General features: G+C 45.3%; 1 protein-coding gene and 1 long non-coding RNA gene across 2 annotated transcripts in view; one reads left to right on the plus strand and one right to left on the minus strand.

Annotated features, from left to right (window-relative positions):
- The window catches only part of LOC309375662, a 43030-nt gene that overhangs the window by 12558 nt on the left and 7842 nt on the right, over window positions 1-22630 (plus strand). The window lies entirely within an intron of this gene.
- On the minus strand, window positions 3229-18843 carry IL22RA1 (interleukin 22 receptor subunit alpha 1). The gene is made up of 7 exons (XM_081921244.1): window positions 18543-18843; window positions 15922-16054; window positions 11212-11390; window positions 9958-10145; window positions 8330-8465; window positions 7145-7269; window positions 3229-5844 (listed from the first exon to the last, which is right to left on the minus strand). The coding sequence occupies exons 1-7, from the start codon at window positions 18583-18585 to the stop codon at window positions 4912-4914; spliced, it is 1737 nt and encodes a 578-aa protein (XP_081777370.1). The 5' UTR covers window positions 18586-18843; the 3' UTR covers window positions 3229-4911.

The following is a 22630-nucleotide window of genomic DNA, read 5'->3' on the forward strand; positions in this document are numbered from 1 at the left end:
GAATTGTAGTCCTGAGACTGGTAATCAGTTGCAAAGATTATTTGTGGCGAAGCCATGTGCATTAAATGTGCTTATTTTCACACACTGCTTTAGGTCATAAGTTGCCAACAGAGGCCTTCTCTGTAGGGTCCTGTTCCCCACCCTCCCTAGCTGAAACTAGGCTTGGAAGAAGTGTTCTACTTTGGTTAAGGCTTGTTTCAAGTATAATTGCAGCTTGTGTTCCTCCAGTTTGCAAACGTACCCATGGGCCCCAAACATTTGACAACCCCTGCTTTAAGGCATGTTAGTGACGTGATGTTCTTTCATTTGGGAGTGGCCCCATATGAGGTGCAATATCTGACTCATACTTAATGGGGCATGTTTTATAACCTCTAGGACGGTTCCTATCTTTGTATCTCGTAGATGTTAAAGCATGCTCCAGCAAGCTGAGAAGGTCTTCCTGCCTACTGAAGAGACTTTTTGAACCACTTCCAGAATGTTCATTTTCATAGCTCTCCTTAACTCACAGGAAAACTGTACATAAATATTGATTTATTCGATGTTTGTTGTGAAATTTGGACCCCAAAAGCAAAACAGTAATGAAAAAGGAACAAAAACGGCAGATGAAACATGTGGCTAAAATCAATAAGGACAGCAGCCAGATGAACGAATTGCAACATACCAGCCACAGACAAATCAACTTATCAGGGCAAAGTTCTGTCTGAAAAAAAAACCCATTTACCTGCTGCCAGGTCACCATATGGTAAAAGGTAAAGGTAAAGGTACCCCTGCCCGTACGGACCAGTCTTGACAGACTCTGAGGTTGTGTGCCCATCTCACTTAAGAGGCCAGGGGCCAGCGCTGTCCAGAGACACTTCCGGGTCACGTGGCCAGCGTGACAAAGCTGCATCTGGCGAGCCAGAGCCGCACACGGAAACGCCGTTTACCTTCCCGCTGGTAAGCGGTCCCTATTTATCTACTTGCACCCGGAGGTGCTTTCGAACTGCTAGGTTGGCAGGCGCTGGGACCGAGCAGTGGGAGCGCACCCCGCCGCAGGGATTCGAACCGCCGACCTTTCGATCGGCAAGTCCTAGGCGCTGAGGCTTTAACCCACAGCGCCACCTGCGTCCCGGTCACCATATGGACTTCCTAGCAAAGAGTTCCAGTTCTCTTGAACAGGGATGGATGAAGTTGGCCATTTTGGTTTCTCATCTGTCCAATTTTAGTTCAGTTCTGCACATTTTTCACATGAGAGTGTGTTGTTGTGGTTGTTGTTGTTGTTTTAGTCCTCCTGAAAATTCACCTGCATTTTAGTGCAAATTCCCCCTAAGATAATGCATTTTTCTGTCATTTCTATGTGTTTATACACATATTTTACCCTAGTTTATGCATTTTCTTACAAATTCTTGGCTGGAGAACCGCACTCCAAACAAAGGGGAGTGCAAGTGGTGAAGAGCTTATTAGGCGCTGTAGGAAGGTGAGGGGGGAGAGGGAGTGGCGGATTTTGGTGTCTCACAGGGCTTCAGTGAAATTTTACAGTCTGCCACTACTGTAAAATTTCAAAGGATGTTGGCATTTTTCTTCCTATACAGTGGTACCTCGGGTTACAAACACTTTGGGTTACAGACTCCACTAACCCGGCAGTAGTACCTCAGGTTAAGAACTTTGCCCCAGGATGAGAACAGAAATCCTGTGGTGGTGGTGCGGCACCAGTAAAGATAAAGGTAAAGGGACACCGACTCTGGGGTTGCGGTACTCATCTCGCTTTATTGGCCGAGGGAGCCGGCATACAGCTTCCGGGTTATGTGGCCAGCATGACTAAGCCACTTCTGGCAAACCAGAGCAGCGCACGGAAACGCCGTTTACCTTCCCGCAGGAGCAGTACCTATTTATCTACTTGCACTTTGACATGCTTTCGAACTGCTAGGTTGGCAGGAGCAGGGACTGAGCAACAGGAGCTCACCCCGTCGCGGGGATTGGAACCGCCGACCTTCTGATCGGCAAGTCCTAGGCTCTGTGGTTTAACCCACAGCGTCCTGTGGCGGCAGCAGCAGGCCCCATTAACTAAAGTGGTACCTCAGGTTAAGAACGGTTTCAGGTTAAGAACGGACCTCCAGAACGAATTAAGTTTGTAACCAGAGGTACCATGCAAATTGAAATTAAGATTAAGATTTAAATGTGAATGGTAGCAATTATCTCCCGCTGCAGCTACTTTTGAGTTTCCGCCAAATATGCTTTAGATGTTGGCAAGATAAGAGTGTTGGAAAGGTTGCATGCCACCCAACCCCACCCCAATCTCTGCTGAGCAGTAAGAAGATTCCAGGGGGTTCCAGGTGTTCACCCAGAGTGAGCAAAAGGGTTGTGCTTTTGTTGGGAAAATCAAAGGATGGTGAAACAGAAAGGCAGTTTTACCACCTTATTCTATAAAGTGGAACCTCGGGTTTTTGAACGTAATCAGTTCTGGAAGACCGTTCGACTTCTGAAATGTTCGAAAACCGAAAACTGAAAGCGGAAGCCTCAGTACAATAGGGAAACTCAAAATGGAAGCCGCGTGGCACGTTCGGCTTCCAAAAAATCATTCGAAAACTGAAGCAGTTACTTACGGCTTTTCGGTATTTGGAAGCCGAAACATTCGCCAATAGAGATGTTCTAAAACTGAGGTTCCATTGTGCTAGCGCCAGATTTAGAGCTGTGTGGCCAGTTCCCCTGCAGAGGGCGCCAAGCCAAGGGGGCGCAAAATAATAGTAATAATAATAATATTTTTAAAAACTATATTTATATGGATACCTCCTGAGAAGATCCATTAAAAAGCAACTGTACTGAAAGGAATTATTGTGAAAATAATAAATATTGTGGTGGGTGGGGATTTTGTACTGCTCAGGGCACCGTACCACCCAAGTCAGCCGCAGCCTACACCCTACTCGGCTTGAGGTGGAAGTGAGGATGAAAGAACTCTTTTGCATTGCTTCGTCTGTTTGCTAGTTAAAACAAAAGTGGTGGGGTGTGCTTTTTTCTTTGCATGTTTTATTGTCCATTGGAAACAATGAGAGGTAAAAGGGAAGGGAAGATTTAGGCAAGCTCTGAAGCACACGTTCAAATTCTCTCCCTGTTTCTGAAACGGGGGCATTTGGAGCCCCAGGGATGTTGCAGCTCTGCTGTCAGATGCTTCATGATGCTCCCAAAATGACAAAGAGGATTTTCCTCTCTGACATCAGAGCAATGTCAGAAAAGTAGACCCATTCCATCCTGTGACAATGTTGATGTATTTTATTTACTTTTTATTTCATAAAAATTTATACACTGCTTGATTGTAAAAATAAAATTCTCAAAGTGGTTTACAAAAGACAGAACAGTAAAATCAAGAAATACTTACAACCCCATTTTAAAACATACAAAAGTTAAAATACCAAAACAACTTAAAATTACCTTGTGCTACATCTATTGTTAGCAATACTCAGGGTAGATCCATTAAAATTAATGGACGTGGCTAATTTAGGGTGAGCGATTTAAATGGGTCTGCCCTGAGTAGAACTTAGTTGGCTGTAATTCTTCCTTCCTTTCAGAGCTCTTTTAATGTTTTTATACTTGGCTCCAGAAAATTAATCATCTGAGTGTATACACCCTTCCATGGAATTATGGAATCATTGCCTCAGGCAATTTATTAATAAAGCTTTCCTTACATTCCGTTGTGTTTGGACTTGGTTTTTGGTTCAGTGCATTTTGCAGGATCAAGTTAACTGTGAAGTTTGGAACACAGACAACTCCTCAAAGGGTATAGGCTATTTTGAACTATAAATGCAATTCTTAGCTCTCTGTAGACTGAAAATAAGTCAGACTAATAATAAAAATATTTATTAGTAAAGTACAAAGATAGTACATACTTCTCCCGCGCCCCCCATGTAAGACAGAACTGGGGAAGAGTCACCAATGTCTCTGTTGCTTCTGTTCCTGTCCCTTTAACTCAGGAGCGGCCAACTTTTAGGAGCCAGTGAGCAAATGTGGAATTTTGAGGAAACAGACACCAGTCAGAAAATGGCTGCCATGGTTATGTGGCAGGCCACAAAATGGCTTACATCTAAAAGAGCAGAAAAAGAGATGGGTCCACAAAATGGTGGAGGCATTCACCCCATCAACAGTCCTGTCATCCATGAGAAAAAAGGTACCTACATCAGCCACTGCCATGCTTGCTCACAGAGAGAAGCTCTTTGCAGCAATCTTCTGTTCAGAATGGGAGGGCAGGAAGGTGTCCAGCCCTGGCATCCAATGAAATGTGAGCATATTTAAGGGTGGTGTGCAATGTAGAAGAGGCCAAGTCAGTGCAAACAGGAACAGAGCAAGAAGAACAAGCAGTCTCTTGCAAGCACTGCGGATTTGTTTGGTGGAAATTTACTGAGAAATTTCATGGGTACCATAGGAGGAACTCGCAGGCACCCTGTTTTCCATGGGCGCCACACTGGTGGTTCCTGCTCAACAGTGGCAGCTTCTTCTGCTGACATGAGCAGGTGGTCATTCTTATTGCCAGGCCTTGTAAAGTGTCGCCTCCCGACTTGCAGACAAAACTGCAATTAGCACAAAGGCAGGCCAATCTGTGTGTTTCCTCCCACACTCGATCAGCCGGCCACTCAAGTTTGGGTATCTGCCACAAGATAGGACCAGCACTGTCAGGATTCCTTGTGCAAGCTAACCAGCAATGTGTGAGGAACAGAATCACCTGGAAAGTACCCACCCAGCAGTACCCACCCAGTTGGCAGGGTACCTATCAACCACATTTAGTTTTTCTTCAATGGGCTGAAGTATGATTCACAAAGAGGATTCAGGAACAGCTGGGAAAAGACATTTCCTTTCAACTCTGTTTTGGAGGGAGGCATTTCCACCTCCCTTGTGTTATCGCCTCCCCTCGCTCCATTCCTCAGTTGCTGGATGCGTTAACCATTATTCCTCAGACGCTTGATCCCACTGCACCTTCAGCTCCAAGTCTCTGAACAGGCTTGTGAAGAGCCCATTGCTGTGGGCAGAGTCTAAGGGATCTGGGTTTGTACCAAGGAACCCAGGCTTGTTTTCCAACCCCTTGATCTCTTGAGTTATGCAGTCCGATACAGGAAGTCCCAAAGGCTGATGCTGGGGATTCGTCCAGGCTGTCAAATCCCAGGCCACCCACTGCCCAGGGTTCTGATCTTGAATGAGGCTGCTGCAGGTGCGATGTGAAAACAAGGATGGTGGCACGCTTGACAGAAGATTGGTTTGGTTGAATTCCACCGCAGATGGTTGCAATTCTGCAGGCTGCTCTCTGTAGCTCCCTGTCTTGTTGCCTCTTGTGGCAGGTACTCTCTCTTCCAGAAGGGGTGGAAGCAACTGTGGCATATCTTGCATGTCTTCCTGAAGCAGCAGACATTGAGTTCGCTCTGCATCTCCCAACACAGGGACCGGCATCTGTTGGGGCTTGTTTCCCCGCAATTCTCTTTTGATCTGTTCTGGCGGCTGTGCTTTATAATGCTCACTGCTCAAGGAGCCCTCAGCTAAAGAATTGAGCTTCCTCACTTGATTTGATGAAGAATTCGCTTTGGTGGAGCTGGTGCCTTCAAAACACACTCCATATGTTAAAGGCGAAGGACCTTGTGTGCATGGCGGGTTGTTCTTGGCCATTTGTGGTGTATAACCTACATGCTGACCAATGGTCTGGAACAGTGGTGCGTTGGCCTGTTTCTGGTAAGCTGTTTCGGTCATGCTGAATACTCCTTGATGTTGGGTGATCTGTGCCTGGTGCTTCTCTATAGTAAGTTGGACAGGCTTGCACGATTCATAGGGGTTCAGAATATTTTCCACTCTGGGCACGAGAGGTTGGGAGCGTAAAATATCCTTGAAATCCTATCAAGGAAAAAGGATTAAATTTAGAGATAAGCATCAGCATAAATGTAGGCAGCTAGAAAGATAATGAAGTAGAGTGGCGGAAGGACCGAGTGGTGAAGCAGGAAGTCCCCACCATTAAGCAATCAAGTTCACTCTCTGCTGTGGGGCCAGCATGGAACACAGGAAGTTGCCTTATACCAAGTCAGGACGCCATAGGTTCATCTAGGTCAGTATTGACTACAGCAGGGGTAAGGGGAACCTCTATCAGCCTGAGGGCCACATTCTCTTCTGGGCAAGCTTCCAAGGGCCACATGCCAATGGTGGGCAGGATCAGAGGCAAAAGTGGGTGGAGCAATGAATGTAAATTTCACTTTTGTATACTAGTTTCTACAGACACTCACACACTCCTCTTTAACTTCCATCCAGACAGGCACAAGACATTACCAGAGTTCAAGGTCACATCCCAGCCGGGCAAAAACATTCAAGGAGTGTGTGAAGCAGGTTGAGTGAGGGCTGTGGCCTGCTCAGAGGGGTTGTGGCCTGTGAAGAGTTTTGAGGGCCAGACTGAGAGGACCTGAGGGCCACAGTTGGCACCTGGGCCTGAGGTCAAATGTGACAGGCTACAGGGAAGGGCAGCAGTTTAACAGGATTTCAGGCAGGGGTCCTTCCCACTGCTACCCGGAAAAGCCAGGGATTGAACCTGGCATCTTCTGCACGCAAAGCAGAGGTTCGACCACTAAGCTATGCTCCTTCCTCTAAGAGGAAAAGATTTTTCACTTCAGGGTGAGAATCAACTTTGCCCTCAGGGAACCTTCCATGAATTTAGGGGAGGGGAGAGAGGGTTCTTATCCCTTTTCATAATGGGCTTTGTAGAAAGCACTGCTTCTATTTTATCCAAAGCCCACTGCAAAAGGATCCCATCTCTCCTCCTGAGTTCTCTGTGTAAGCCAAAGAGCTTGAGGGGTTGAGAGAAATTAATAGCGACCACAAAAATCACAGGTGGCTACTAAGCCAAGCCAAAATATGGGAACTCCTGGTTAGTAAACAACAAGAACTGCCATGTTTTGTTTACAAGAGTAACCATTCCACCAAGTCTCTCCACTTGCAAAGAAATTCCTAAAAGAGAAATCAAACTATTAGGAACCCAGGCAGTGCAGCAATTTCTCCAGCATTCCTGGGTGGGGGCTACAGCCTTCTCCTTGCCCTTCAGGCGCTACTCTTTTTATGTATGAACAATGCCCAGCAATTAAAAGCCCAGGCTCATTAATAAAAAATCCAACAACCTTCCATAAAGGGGGGGGGGAGGTACAGTACATACCAAAGATGTGGGTTGCTGTGCGGTGTGCTGTTTAATATACTTGTAAATGAAGTAATATATTGTTCCAAAGATCAACAATGCCGCAAACAGAGCTACCGCGAACAAATATGCAAACCAGGTGGTATCTGGAGAGAGAAAACAAACCGTTAAAGATAGCAAGACCAGGAGAGTTGAGAGGGCAGGAACAGATGGCATGCATCGTCTACTCATTCTGGCTCAAGAGTTCATAGGACTGGTCTGAGCTTTTATAAAGGATCATCATCTTTCCAGCCGAAGTAAAGGGAAGTGATGAATCTCCATAGGGACAAAGGAAGCTGCCTTAGTCAGAACATTGGTCCATCTATCTTAGTATTGTCTACACTGGCTGGTAGCACCTCTCCAGAGATTCGGACCGGGGTCTTTCACAGCCTTACTAGGAGATGCTGAGGGTGAAACATGAGAACTTCTGCATTCAAAGAAGGTGCTCTACTACTGAGCTATGTGGCCCTTTACTTTTTGAACTAGCAAAATGCCCTTATTGTGGAGAGCAGAAAGAAAGTCTATGAATGGCAAAGATGCCCAGAGGGCCTTTGTACACACCTGGAGCACCAGGGGCAGGAATGGGGGGTGGGCAGTTTTACAGTGGTGTCCACAAGTGTAACACTTTCCCATAGGAATGAAGGATAACTCTTTGTTTATATGAGGGCATATAACAGGTCTCAACATTTGTGAGATGGAATCTGCTTCCTGCTCCTGGTGTCCCCCGTTTCTTGTGGTGGAACAGGGTTTGTCTCCTGCAGGATTTCAGCCCGGTGTAATTTAGTCACCCTGCTGTGAAGGGTGCCTCTTGGTTAATGCCTCTTGGTTAGCGCTTGCGACATCACCAACCCATTCCAAATCCTTCAAGCAGTGTTTCATTGTTTGCAAAATATTTGTGGCTTTCTTGTTGTTAAGATAAGGGCTTAACTCACATTCATGGAAATATATATGTACCTGTGTAAAATAAATAAATACACTGAGATGGGGAGGGGAGGACAAAGAGCTCCATAGACTCATTTGTGGCAGGCAAGACTGGGGACTGGTACATTCATTTGTGATGCAAGTTGTGCCACTAGGTTCACAATGGGAAAATTCCCTGTGGTGACTGCTTCATCTCTAATGTTTTCAGTATTTAAGATCCGGCAGCATTTCATAACAATGTCTCACCTGATAAAGTTTTTGCCCGAAAAACATAAGGCTTGCTGATTTTGTCTGAATATCTTATGTGTATTGTTCCATTGTATTCGGTGTTAGGATACAAGTCAGAGATTTCAAATTCATTGTTGTTGTTGACTTTGACCCACTAGAGAGAAAGAGAGATTGAGAGAGAGATTTGTATTTTAAGTAGGGAAAGTGGTACTTTGTGTTATCTACTTTCAAAGCTCCACTAAGGGCCAAACTGTATGTTATGCTTAATGTGTAGTATATAGTTGTGTCTTCTGTTTTCAATCCCCTGATTTCCACTCCTGGTGGCATCTGGGGGTAAACCTGCCCTCTCCAGACCGTCAGGGATCCTTGTACCACTGATTCACTCAGGAAAAACAGAGGATGTAGCTGCATGCTGTGAACTGAGCATAACATGAAACTTAGTCCTGACACTTCATAAAACAAGGGTGTTTCTGCATGAATATGTATAACAACACAGAGAGAGCTAAAGACTGAAGCTGAAACTTTTGGTTACCCTCAGTTTCTCATTTCTCCAATCTGAAGTTCAGTTTTCCATGTTTCCACATAAGTTTGAAATTCTTCAAAAAATGCCCTTTGAAAATTCACAAATGTTTCAGTGCAAATTACTCCAAATCCACACATCGTTATATGCATTTTGCCTAATCCACACATTTTGGCAAAACAATTTCCCCTAACATAATGCACGTTTGTATGTTATTTTCACCAATATATGTATTTTTATGCCCACTTCAATATGTGCATATGTGCATTTTTTGACAAATCACACGGCTGGAGAACTGCATTGCAACATTCGGAGAAGTGCAAATATTGAAGGGTGGCTGTGTTTTGGTTTGCATATTATTTTGGAAAATGTGAATGAAGTAGGTTTGTCTTTAAATGAGGACTGAATTGAATTTATTTCCCATCCTTAATCTGTATGGAATAACACTCCACTGACCCTCAAGAAATATGCAGTAGGAAGGTAGCCCATCTAGAAGAAGGAAGAGTTTGGATTTGATATCCCGCCTTTCACTCCCTTTAAGGAGTCTCAAAGCAGCTAACATTCTCCTTTTCCTTCCTCCCCCACAACAAACACTTTGTGAGGTGAGTGAGGCTGAGAGACTTCAGAGAAGTGTGACTGGCCCAAGGTCACCCAGCAGCTGCATGTGGAGGAGCGGAGACGCGAACCCGATCCACCAGATTACGAGACTACCGCTCTTAACCACTGCACCACACTGGCTCTCAGGAAAACTCTGACCCTAAACCTCTGCTGCCTTGCAGGATATCTTTGGGAGAAGAAAAGGCCAAGGAGGGAACCCTACACAAATCCAGAGTGGAGTCCCTAAGACAGTCGGATGGCACCTTGTACACTCCAGCAACTCCTGCAGACAAGCTAGGGTCAAACATATTGCTCTGCTTTTCTTTGGACTACACTTTGTCATCTGGGCACACTGCTCAGGCTTGTACCCTGGGGAGGTCACTTTGGTGTTGCTAACCCAGCAGTTTGACTTCACCCCCAGAAGTGCATTCCATTGTCTCTTGAGACAGACAACAAAGAAATAAGAATTGGGTACTTTCCCCCAAAGTTACCATTTTCTCTCATACACCTGTTTCCCCCCCCCCCTTACCTCCTGCTTTGTCTTTTGGCAATGTATTGTTAATTCGTATTCAAAGGTCGTTCCAATTTGACTGAAAATGTCTACGACGGTCAGGATCTGGTTATCCTTGTCTCTCAGAGGGGTAGCAGGAGGTTGTACATAGAACTTTATTGAATTAACACTGGGTGTGTATTTCACATCAGGACTCCCAATAATGGCTTGGAGAGAGAGAGAGAGCAAGAGTGAGAAAGCAAAAGGGATTTGTTTAAGACTGAAGAGTTTAGTGATAGTAGTTTTGAGAAGTGGATAACTGAGGCATTTAAAAAGAATTGGCTCAGTTTCTTCAATACTGACTTCTCATTGTTAGCACCCTTGGCCCTCACATGATGTCTACACCATGTAATTAAAACATTCATACGTATATATATAATTTTATTTGTATGCCACCTTTCCACAGTTCAAACCATGATCAAGGCAGTTACAACATGAAAAAATACATAATTACAGCACAACAAAAGCAGCCATAAAGAAAACATCAAAAAATACACAACCAAATTGAAAAAAATACACATAAATCATAGTAAGATCTAAAATAAACTTAAGATAAAATAAATTAAAAATTAATATCAATAACAGCAACAACACCCCCTAAGCAATTCCCCAACCAACCCAAGAGTAAACACTCTTGTCTTCTCCCCCAGGAATCCTGGGAACTGCAGTTTGTTAAAGGTGTTGGGAACTACAGTTCTCAGATTCTTTGGGGAAAGCGATGAGTGTCAGAGCAGTGCGAAGAGGACCAAAGCACAGGAGTGCAGAACCTTTGGCCCTCCAGTTGTTGCTGAACTACAACTCCCATCAGCCTCAGCAAGCATGGCCAATGGCCACAGGAGATGAGAACTGTAGTTCAGCAACATCCACACAACCTACAATAGCTGCACCTGCTGAATGAGGCAGCTTTCTTAAAGAAACACGAGGCCTGTCTTTGGGGAACATGTTTACCTTACTCCTGCAGCTTTCAACTACTGTATGGAAGGGAGAATTTCTACAAATGCATCTTACCCCATCATAAGTGCCACAGTGGCGAGACATCCTACAAACTGTTGACGTTTATTTTCTTGTTTACTTTTTAACAATGTGTCCCACTTTTCCACTAAAGTAGAACTCAAGGCAACTCAAGGAGAGGGTGTGTGGTTTGGAGAGAATTGTGAGGATCAGGTGCTTTGGTAGACATTTGACGGCTTGGCCAGAAGTTCCCCAACCCGGTTTACAATATTAGCCACTTACTGTTTTCCCGGGGATAGAATCTTGAGGACTCGGCCCATTCGGAGACGCAACAGTTAAGAACGGTGGCTCTCACTCTGGCGTAGTAGCACTCGGTGAAGTTTTCCGTTTCAAGCGTGAGATTGCAGGAGCGGCGTGTGATGTTTTGGCACTCGCTTTTGTTCTGCCATGCATCCCCATACCTATGAACAAAGGTAGCTGAGTCAGGCCAAAAGCCCATTTAGCTCTGTATTATCCAGAGAGAGCCAGTGTGGTGTAGTGGTTAAGAGTGGTAGACTCGTTATCTGGTGAACAGGGTTCGATTCCCCGCTCCTCCACATGCAGCTGCTGGGTGCCCTTGGTGAAGTCTCTCAGCCCCACTCACCTCACAGAGTGTTTGTTGTGCGGGAGGAAGGGAAAGGAGAATGTTAGCCACTTTGAGACTCCTTAGGGTAGTGATAAAGCGATATATCAAATCCAAACTCTTCTATTATCCAAGCTGACTGGCAATAGCTCTCCAAGATTTCAGGCTAGTGTTTTTCCCAGCCTCACCTGAAGATGCCACCGGGGATTGAACCTGGGACCTTCTGCATGCAAAGCAGATGCTCTAGCTCTGAGTTACAACCCTTCCCCCACAACCACTGTTCCCCATCTGTTTTAGGCAATGTGTGGGTGGAGAACAGCAGGCAGTGGCATAGACAGCACACGTCACTGTTAAACCACAGGGAAGGCAATTCAGGTCTGAGATAGACATCAGTGAAAAAGAGACACGTGCCTGGATATGCCACGGAGCAGTGTGTTGCAAGCTGCGACGCTACCAGCCGCTTGGCTGACTGTGCTATTGTTGCCGGGATTCCAGCTTAAGACAAATAAAATGTGAGGGTTTTAGAGCAGTTGGGCCTATTTGGAAGTGAGTTCTCTGCATTCAGCCCTGCATTCACTCCAGGGTTGAGTTCAGGAACCTGTTTGGTTCGGCAAGCAGCAGAACTGAGCACTGCACAGCACCGATTGGCCAGTGCCTTTAACATCACCAAGGCAGCTCCCACCTCCAATCTCTCGGACAATTTTGCTTTTAAAATGCTTCCTTTTTAAATTATTCTAAGGTGGCATATGACAGATACTTTAGGGGTCAAACAGGCTGCCACCTGGGACACAGTGGATGGAGTTAGTGCAGATCATATCACACAATGTGGGCCACTAAGGTCAGAAGGCAGGTTTCACCCTCAGCCCAATGGTGTCCTTAAAAAGACTCTATTACTTTTTCCTGTGTAAGTGGAAAATACTACTACTACTAATAATAACTTTTATTTATACCCTGCCCTCCCCGGCCAGAGTCGGGCTCAGGGCGGCTAACACCAGTAAAATTGCAGTAAAAATGTAATGGGGGGGGACCAGTTTAAAATACAGGTTAAAATGCAATGTAAAATGCAGCCTCATTTTAAAAGTAGCCCATAAGTCAAAACCATAAGGGGAGGGAAACATAAGGGTCAGACTGAGTCCAAACCAAAGGCCAGGCAGAACAGCTCTGTCTTGCAGGCCCTGCGGAAAGATGTCAAGTCCCACAGGGCCCTAGTCTCTTGTGACAGAGCGTTCCACCAAGTCGGGGCCAGTACTGAAAAGGCCCTGGCCCTAGTTGAGACCAATCTAATCGCCTTGTGACCTGGGATCTCCAAAATGTTGTCATTTGTGGACCTTAAGGTCCTTCGCAGGGAATACCAGGAGAGGCGCTCCCATAGGTACATGGGTCCTAGGCTGCAGAGGGCTTCAAAGGTCAAAACCAGCACCTTGTACTGCACCGGGAGTCAGTGCAGTTGGTAAAGCACTGGATGAAAAGAGCAGAGGGTGTCATGTTACACTGAATCAGACCTTGGGTCCATCTAGTTCAGTCTCGCCTACACTCATTGGCATCAGCTCTCCTGGATTTCAGACTGAGGTCTCTTTAGGCGCAGTCTGGAGATGTCAGGGATTGTACCTGTTTCTTCATGCATTGAGCCACTGCCTTACTTTCAGATGGCTGGTTGCCATCCATTGTTGCCCTGGGCTCCTTTGGGAGGAAGCGTTGGCCATAAACTGAATAAATAATGACAATAATGTGAGGAAGAAGAGCATACTTCGCCACCACTCTGTAGCTGGTGGCCTTTGTCAGTAGGAATCTCATGGATGGGGTGCAATGCAAGAATACAAAATAGGGCAAATGGCACCTCTATGCAGGCCCTCCTTCCAGACAGCCTCCACCCATCATAATAGCCCATCATTTTGTTTGTTTCATCATCCTTGGCGCAGGAGGAGTGGCTCCTCTCATATGCCTCCCTTGAATGAGGCATGCAAAATATGTAGAACAGAGAAGGCTCTCTCTCTTGGGGTGCCAGCTTGTCACCATTTTAGTTATTCAGCTATCCAATTTCTTTGCTGCCCTTTGCTGCAGAGTCCCAGGCTGGGTTCCAGCAGCACAAAAATAAAAAAAAAACAATGACATTAAAGTATTTACATCGAAGAAAATGCCAGAAAAGTATATGGAAAAATAGAAAGGGAAAATGAGTAGGTCCTAAAATATATATATGTCAGAAGGCCAGAGTAGAGTGGTTTGTCTTGTGTAGAGTGCACAGTGTAGAGAGTCTTGTGTAGAGTGCACATTGAAAACAATGCATTGATGGCACCAAGTGCATTTCTTTACAAGGCCTGGGCAAAGGGGTGGGTGTTTCACTAAGGCAAGAGGCAGCCAACAGATTCTTTGGATTACAACTCTCATTATCCCTGGCTATTGGGCATGCTGGCTGCAATATCTGGAGGGGACAATGCTGGATACGCTGACACTAAGTTGCCATGTAGTATACCTTGCCCGCCATATTTGACCTGATGGTAGGGATGGAGGGAGGGAACTCAGTTTCTAATTTTCCCAGTCTTTGTTTCAGTTCTCTACATTGCTGCAGCGGTTTACAATTTTTCGCCATGAAAAGTTGTCAGGATTTTAGTGCAAATTGCTCCCAACAAACATGTTTGTGTGCAGTTTTAATTAACGGACTCATTTCTGTAAGCCATTTCCCCCAATATAACACACATTTATATGCTATTTTCATATATACCGTATATGTGTGTGTTTTTATGCACTCTTTCCCCTAACATAATGCATTTTTGTGAAACATGGTTGCAAAATTGGGAGAAATACGGATTTCAGTGGATGGGTGGATGGGTTTTGGTTCTCATATTGTTTTTTGAAAGTGCAAAACGGGTAGTTTCACTTTAAAATGAGAACTGAATCGAATTCCTCCTCCTCCCAACTTTCTAAAAGCCCCTGAGAGCAAAACAAAGCTGCAGTTAAGAGGAGACCAGGTGTCCCTATAGGCAGGAGATGCACTGACCATAACCTCCTCCCAACTTTCCAAAAGCCTTTGTCAGCAAACAAGGTTTCAGGTGAGGAGTTTTTTTAAAAAAGTCACCACCCTACAGTGCAATCCTAATCATGTCTGCTTATAATTAAGTCCTACTGGGTTCAGTGTTTACTTCTGTGTTATTAGGATTTGGATTGCAGCTTTAGCAAAGCAGCAACAGCAGGATTAGAGGAATAACCCAACTCCTCCTCCAGACTTTCTGCCAGCAATTTCATGGGTTGACAGAACGGAAAGATGACAAGACTTACTGCAACTGTCTGCTACCAAGTTTGCGAAAGGCTTCTCTAATGTAGCTGAGTCCTTTGTCAGGACCACCAAACACTGTGCATAAATCCATGGAAAACAGGTTGGTGAATGTGTGTACTTCCATGTTTGTTTACACGCACTCATCCTGAGCAAGGGGAAGCAAGCAAGTCTTGCAAGCAGCACCAGTTCCTCCCACATCTACAGTGGCACTGCAGCTCCTCAAGGCTGCCTCTCATTTGCCAGTTGCATTCCAAATGGCCAAACTACTTCTGCACCCTGCCACTTAGGTGTGACCTGAATTCTTTGCCCTGGGAGTATTCACATTGCGATACTGGTACAAGGCAACCAGTGTGGTGCAGTGGTTGGAGCGCTGGAGACAGGGGTCAACACCCATACTCAGTTCAGTGGCAGAGCATGGGCAGGGAGGGCAGCCGCGATGGCGTCCTGCTGGGATTGTGCTGCCAGGGGTGGTGCGCTCCCCCCGCACTCCTCTTCCTCCGCCAGTGACTCAGTTATCAAGCTCTCTGTGTGAACTTGGGCCAGTTACAGCCTTTCAGCCTAACATGCTTATTTTGCAGATAAAATGGATAGGATGATCACACTGAGCTCCTTATAAATGTAATAATTGGGACTGCCAGCACCCTTTAGTGAGAACCTAAAGCTACACAGCAGCCTCAAAATATGGCCGTATCCAAAGCCACCTCAACCATTAGGCAGAATAAGTTTATCATTTCAGGTGGTAGATACTGGGAGTGTTCCATATGGTAGATATTGGGGTATTCCCTTCTAAGCCCCCCCCCAACTGTCCCCTTCTCTTACAGGACAGAGCTGTGTTTGTCCATATGTACTTCCTGCCATCAAATGTGGCACAGGACAGTGTCCCATTGACAGTACTGAAAAGTCCAATTGGCTTCTGTTTCTAGAATGCGGAGGATACATCATCTTGCCTGTTGCCTCGGGCAGCAAAATGTCTTGGGCTGGACCTGACATAATGCTATTCCCACAGCAAAGTATTTTTATCCCAATCTGAGATATCTGTGGGTTCAAAGAATAACAGTCACCAGTCACACCAAGTAAGGAGAAGGAATAGTCCTCTTACTTCTTATACTGCACATCGTACACCGTGCCTGGAAGTGGCTCCGCCCAGCTCTCCCAAGTGAAGATATTTTCAAAGTTTGTGGACGAAAAGATTGGTTGTTGGATGATTGGTGATCTCTCTGCTAGCGAATTCCCTACAATGAAGGGGGGGGGGAGATTATTAGAGGTTAACCATAGAAAGTGCAGTCTCTGTACTTAGGGTGTACTTAAAAGGCAGCTAGGATCATTCTTTTTCTCAATTCAGACTAAAGCTGGTTGCACATGGTGGTGGTAGGGACAACGACACATTGAAACAAGGGGTGGAAGGATCAATCCATTTTGACTCTCTCAGTTTCTCATTTCTCAAAATTTAAATGCAGTTCTCTACATTTTTTCAACAATGGTGGATTATTATTTTTTTGGTCAAAAATCCACATGAAAATTCTCCAGTATGTTTGTTTGTAATTCTGCAAATAGATATATTTTTGCATGCAGTTTTGACCAACAATATATTCCTCACAATATAATGCATCTAGTATATTATTTTAACTAATATATTGATATATATTTTTGCAAAGTTTCCCTTAATATATCTTTATAAACCATCTGTGGTTGGAGAACTGTATTGCAAAATTCTGATATTTGCGAATTTCCACGAACTACCCTGTTTGAGTTCTCATATTGTTTTAGGAAAATGCAAATTTCATAGAATCAGCTATCAATGTGAACTGAATCAAATTTATCCCCCATCTCTATTTTTCCCCATACAGTATTTCATAAGAAATGACAGGATAGATATGGATAATGATAACATTTATTACCGACCTTAATGTTTGTGGCTAAAGTCGTGTGTTCCCCATTTCCCAAACCAGCAGTGGGAGCACAGAGCAAATGCAGAATGTGAACCCGAATGAAATTCCCCTCAGTTTGAGAACCCCTATTTTAGAGAATTTTATTTGCTGCTTTTTGTTGCAGTATTGCTGTACATTGGTCTGGGATTTTGTAGGTGGAAGGGTGGTGTAGAAATGCAATAAAACTCAGGCCAGTGGGGACTCCATGCCTCTTTACCTGGCCCTCTCAGGCCTTGCTTTGCCCCCTCCTTGAGGGTTTTTGCCTCAATGGAAAGTTTCCTTGGAGTAGGTGGAGGATAGGGAGAGATATGTGCGTAGAAACTAGCTCGCTGTACAAAGGTAGCATTTACACTCATTGCTTCGCTCACTTTTGCCTCTAGCCCCGCCCACCATTTGCATGTAGTCCTTCAAAAGGCTGCCTTGGGCTGAAATGGGCTCTCCGCCCCACAAACAAACAAACAATGGTTTCAGGTGGGGAGTCAGCTATTGCCTTAAACCTGTCAAGCATTCTCAGCTGAGCGGTGTTTTGGCAACAGTGATCAGGAAATACAGACCCACATTGTTTAAAAGGTTTACAATTGTTTTTTTTAGAATTGTAGAAGTAAAAAATATGCAGCTGGGATTTCCCCTACCTCATTACCCTCGCCTCATGGCAGCGATGCAAACTGCCGTGTTGGTTGTTGGCTGTAGGAGTCAACTCCTAGGGGTCTGGGGCCCCCAAAGTTGATGGGCATTGCCATTCTAATGGTGTGCGTCTTGTGATGGATTATGTGGGGCAGGGCTTACCCCAAATATTTTATTCAAATTCAACATCCCTGGTGTTGGCTCCAGATTATGCAGTTCCCATGGGCAAGAGGACCTCCTCGGAGCCCACTCTCTCAACAAGTCCAGCTTCTATTACCGGGATTCTTGGTTGTGTGTGTGCTTTAAAAGTGTGTTATGTACACCCTCAGAGTCTCACAAGCAGCAAATTGCAGTAAGGATGAGAATTAGAGTCTAGCCTACATCCCTCCCTATTCAAAGGGCAAAACCTCCCATGGAGGGTAAAGGAAAAACAACTCTTTGCAACTCCCAGCTTTGGACTCTCCTGCTTTCACTGTGTAGCAAAAAGGCCTAAGAAATACCGGTACTTTGATTTCATTTCAGCTTTCTGTTTTGCTCCCCCCCCCAGCGCCCCAGGTAGGTTGAAGACCACCTATCTGTTGAGAGGAAAACTTTCCTCTTTAGGACTGAAATCCTAGGCTTAGTACATACCACACCTTAAAACCCTTATAAAGTTAAGATTAGTAAGATTTTTATATTTTAAAAATTTCCATAATAAGATAAAATTAGGAATAGAAGAGAAGAGAAAAGGACAATAGAAACAAAGAAAATAAAAGGAGAGAGAGAGAAATAAGATAGGCAGCCCCAGTCAGAGGCAGATAGAGGGGAGTGCGACTTGCTTGGTCGCAGAGCGTGGGGGGCACAGCAGGAGATGCTGCAACTATGCTGCATAATGGAAGGCAAGAGGTGGGGGGGGGCGCTGAATTTTGGCGTCACACAAGGTGCTGCTGAATTTTGAGGCCCCAGGTCTGCCACTGGCCCCAGCTGCCATAGATGAAGGCTGTTTCTAAACAAGTGAAGCTCTGACAATGCCACTCCAGGGCGTAAGCTCGAAACAAAGGTAATGGGAGCAAGAACCGACCACGGAGATCACGTTTGCCTGCTTGGTAAACTCTCGCTACAGCTTAAAGAGATTCAGAGATCATGAAGAGAGGCTTTAATAAAGAGGAGTCAAAGGCTGGCTACTTACCCACTAGGGAGCACAAGGCCCAGAAGACGAGAAGTTCCTTCATTAATAGCACAGCACAAAGAGTCGTGGTATGGGGCTAGCTGTCCTCAACACTGGCTGAATAAATTTGGGAAGGATCCTGGACTACCCTGTCTGCCTAGGCTGAAGAGATAATATGGTAACGCTGTCCCCACTGCAGCACATGGACTCGATCGAGGTTCGTTGGAGACGTCTTCTTTGCTTAAATGCCAGAGGCATCAGGGCATCCAGCAGTCTGAAGCCAAGCCAAGCATATTTCCTGATAAGGGACTTCCTGCTGACATTCCTCACAAGAAGTCAGGAACTGGTTTTTCTGGTCTAGTCGCCTTTTTCTTCTTCATTTACTATTACCTCAACCAGCAGAAACGGCTCCGCACCTCAGCCTGTGGCTACGGAACTTCTGCAATTCTTGTCGCGCAAGCTGCTGTCACACTGGTGAAAAATAAAAAAAAACCTTTTGAAAAGCCTGCACAAGGGAAGACAGTGTCAGGGTGTCGTTTTGAAACAGCCTTTTACTTTGGTTTGCTTTTTAAAAAAGCAACGTCCATGCATTCCTAAGCCTGAGGTGAGCTGAGTTATAAAGTAAAATAAATAATATTAAATAAAATGTTTGTTCTTGTTTGAAAGCTACATACTCTGAACACTTACATTATCCTAAAACAACTTGCATCTGGTCCACACCATACTTTTGAAGTGCATCCCATACACAATACATACCTGAAGGAGCGTCTCCACCCCCATCGTTCTGCCCGGACACTGAGGTCCAGCGCCGAGGGCCTTCTGGTGGTTCCCTCATTGCAAGAAGCAAAGCTACAGGGAACCAGGCAGAGGGCCTTCTCAGTAGTGGCTCCTGCCCTGTGGAATGCCCTCCCATCAGATGTCAAAGAGATAAACAACTACCTGACATTCAGAAGACATCTGAAGGCAGCCCTGTTCGGGGAAGTTTTTAATGTGTGACATCTTAGTGTATTTTTTGTCTTTGTGGAAGCCGCCCAGAGTGGCTGGGGAAACCCAGCCAGATGAGCGGGGTACAAATAATAAATTATTATTATTATTATTATTATTATTATTATTATTATTATTAAGAGCACATGACTTCCCAGAGAACTGTAGTTTGCTCCTCGCAGAGCTGCAATTCCCAAGGATATTTGAGAGGAAGTCATGCACTTTATATGTGCATTGGATATTATTTAAAAGGTGGGGCATGTCTCTAGACTTTGTTCCCTCCAGATATTGTTGGGCTACAATGGGGTGGAGAAGTGAATGCAGGCAGCAGGCTGAATCTTGGCCTCTCCAATGACCATGGGCCATATTGGCAGGTGGGTGGGGCCGCCCCCTGTCAATTAACTGATGTTACCGTATCAGGTGAAGCATTTTCCTTTGCCTTTATGGTTTTAATTCAAACTGTGCAGGCAAAGGAATAGAGCTTTGTTTATCAGCAGTGCCTGCAAAGCCTTCTTTGGGCAGGGAGCAATGGCTGTACCTGCCTTGCACCTGATGACAGGGAAAACAGCCTCAAATTAGGTCTGTGGGTCAGAGGTTCCTCACCACTGGGCTACAACCCCCAGCATCCCTGATCATGGATGCTGATGCTGGTTGAGGCTGATGGGAGTCTAGCAACATCTGTAGGGCCACAGCTTCCCCATCCCAGTTCTGGAGGGCGCCTTGCCTTCCGCATTGCAAAGAGGAGCAAATGGGAAAGGGCTCCGTTTGGTTTGGATGAGAAAAAGGTTGTTAAGTCGTTTGCAGGGAGAGAGGAGGTTGCTCAGAGGGGCAAAACTGACATTGCCATAAATCTATCACAAAGTGGGATTTAGATGGGCTCGCAGTGATGGAAGTGCAAGTGAGAATCCCTGTTTTATGGCAAATGTTATTTCAAGGAAGGGCCAAAGCCCAGTGGTAGAGCAACTGCTTTGCACAGTGAAGGTCCCAGATTCAGCTGGCCCTAGCCTTCTCTACTATTTCGGTTCATAGTTTTTGATTTGCATCTATGCATATAAATTAGCATGTACAGGTTTCGTGCAAATCTGTGTCCTCTTTTGCCTTTGTTTCATTGGTGCATTTTCTTGTTTTTGGTGATGCATAGGTAGTCAACTTATGCCCCCAAACAGACCCTGCACCAGGGGGAGGGAACCTCCAGTCTGCAGATCTTATCAGGCCCACCAAACTTCCAGATCCGGCCATTTTATCCACACCACGCCCACTTGCCCTACCAACTGATGTCATATCTGACTTCTGGCGTGATGCAGGTAATGACCTGGTTCAGCCAAAAGGGGATTGCAGGGATCAGCTGATTGGAGGTGCCAGCAAAGACCTGAGTAAAGCTCTCCAGAAGACCCCACTAAGAGCTGATTGTCAGGTCATGTGGAGTGCTTTCCAACAGGCTTCACTAGACTGGAGAGGTTACTAGGTTGCTGAAGGCAACCTACTCACAGACATTACAGTGGTGAGTAACTTGCTTGTCTGCGTGTGATATACGTGATAAAGGTTATCACTCATTTGTACTTCCTAGAGCAAGGAGCTGCCACATCCACCTGCTTGACAAATGAAGCTGCCCAACAGGTCTGTTAGTTAATATATACAGCTGCTCATCATCAACGGCCTCTTTTTGGACTTGTCATAAGAAGGCAGTCGCTGTGTCAACAGCTGCCTGTCTCTGTTAAAAGATGTACCTGCCCTTCAACTCACTTGGAAGAATTTTTCCAGCACTAAGAAAATTTCAGAGGGCACAGTCAGTTCACAGACCCTTTCCGCTTTCAGGTTCTACACCATGAGAATGTGGTGGAAATTCATTTTACCACTTTTGCTTTGTATGAACACTATCATTACGCGTCATGTGGGCTCATTTCCCCTTTCTTGCACTTTGCCCTGGCAAACAGCTAACTTCTTTTTTTCTAAGGTCCAGAGAATAAGGAACAATGGCAGCCACAGAATTGGATAGCAATTCTCCTTTTCTGTCTGGAGGACCCTAATATTGATTTCAGATGGGAATTTTGAGAAAGTGGTGTGGCCAAATGTCACAAAATGGCTGCCTGGCCGGTGGGGAGGGAGAGGACATGGCCCAGCACTGAAGAGCTAAAGCAAAAAATGTCTTTGTTTTCTCCATCCCCGGCCTAGACAGACCTGTAGAAAAGCAGCCCTCAAGAGCATAATAAGGCCCTTATGTACTGTCAGCATCGCCCTTGAGCCAGTGTCACCAACTGGACTCATCTACTTCAGCCCCGACTGGGCTAGGCGAGCTGGGTAGCACTTCCAGAGACCACCTTCTGCACAGGAACAGGTCAAAGTGCTGTGGATTCACAGCTTAAAGTTGTGAGCACCGGATTCACTCCAACAAGAAGACAGTCGTCGCACAGCAGAGTATAGCAGAGTACAGCAGAGCATAAACGACTCGGAGAGCAGCTCTGTAGAATATCTTCTTTTATTCTATCTACAACTATAATACACAACTATGTACAGAGCTAAATGAGGTCTAAGCGAAAATGCTGAACTGCACTGAGTGTCTGCAGCTGCTCTTAGCAGCAACCTTATCTATACACACGATCTCTAACACTCAGTCTCTCTCTCTCCGACACACTGACTGACTGACTGACTGACTGACTGACTGATTGATGTTAGGCTGGAGCGGAATAAGTAGAGAGCAGAACACCGCCCCTCCTCTCTGGAAAATCACCAGACTCATCAGCAGATTCTTGGATATGGGATCAATGGCCCGTAAGAGCATAATAAGACCCTTACGTACTTCTGGATCAATGGCCCGACTCGTCCACCACCCTGTTCACACAGTGGCTAGCACAGACTTTTTTGCAAAGCAAGGTTCCCTGATCTAATGCATATTTGCATGTTAATGAATATATGCATTTTATACACTAATTACCTATTACAACTTGTGCAACTGGAAAATATAAGGAAGCTCCAATATGCAAACCAGATTCCTTTTCTCACAGGGATGCATCTTAAGTTCTCTTGCAATGCTGATTCAATACCAGTCTCCACTATTAGGTTGCGGCAGATTACATTTGTCTGAAACAGTGGTTCCCAAAGTGGACGTTACTGCCCCCTGGATGGGG

The sequence above is a fragment of the Podarcis melisellensis genome, assembly GCF_964234715.1.
Source record: "Podarcis melisellensis genome assembly, chromosome: 8".
Lineage (NCBI taxonomy): Eukaryota > Metazoa > Chordata > Lepidosauria > Squamata > Lacertidae > Podarcis > Podarcis melisellensis.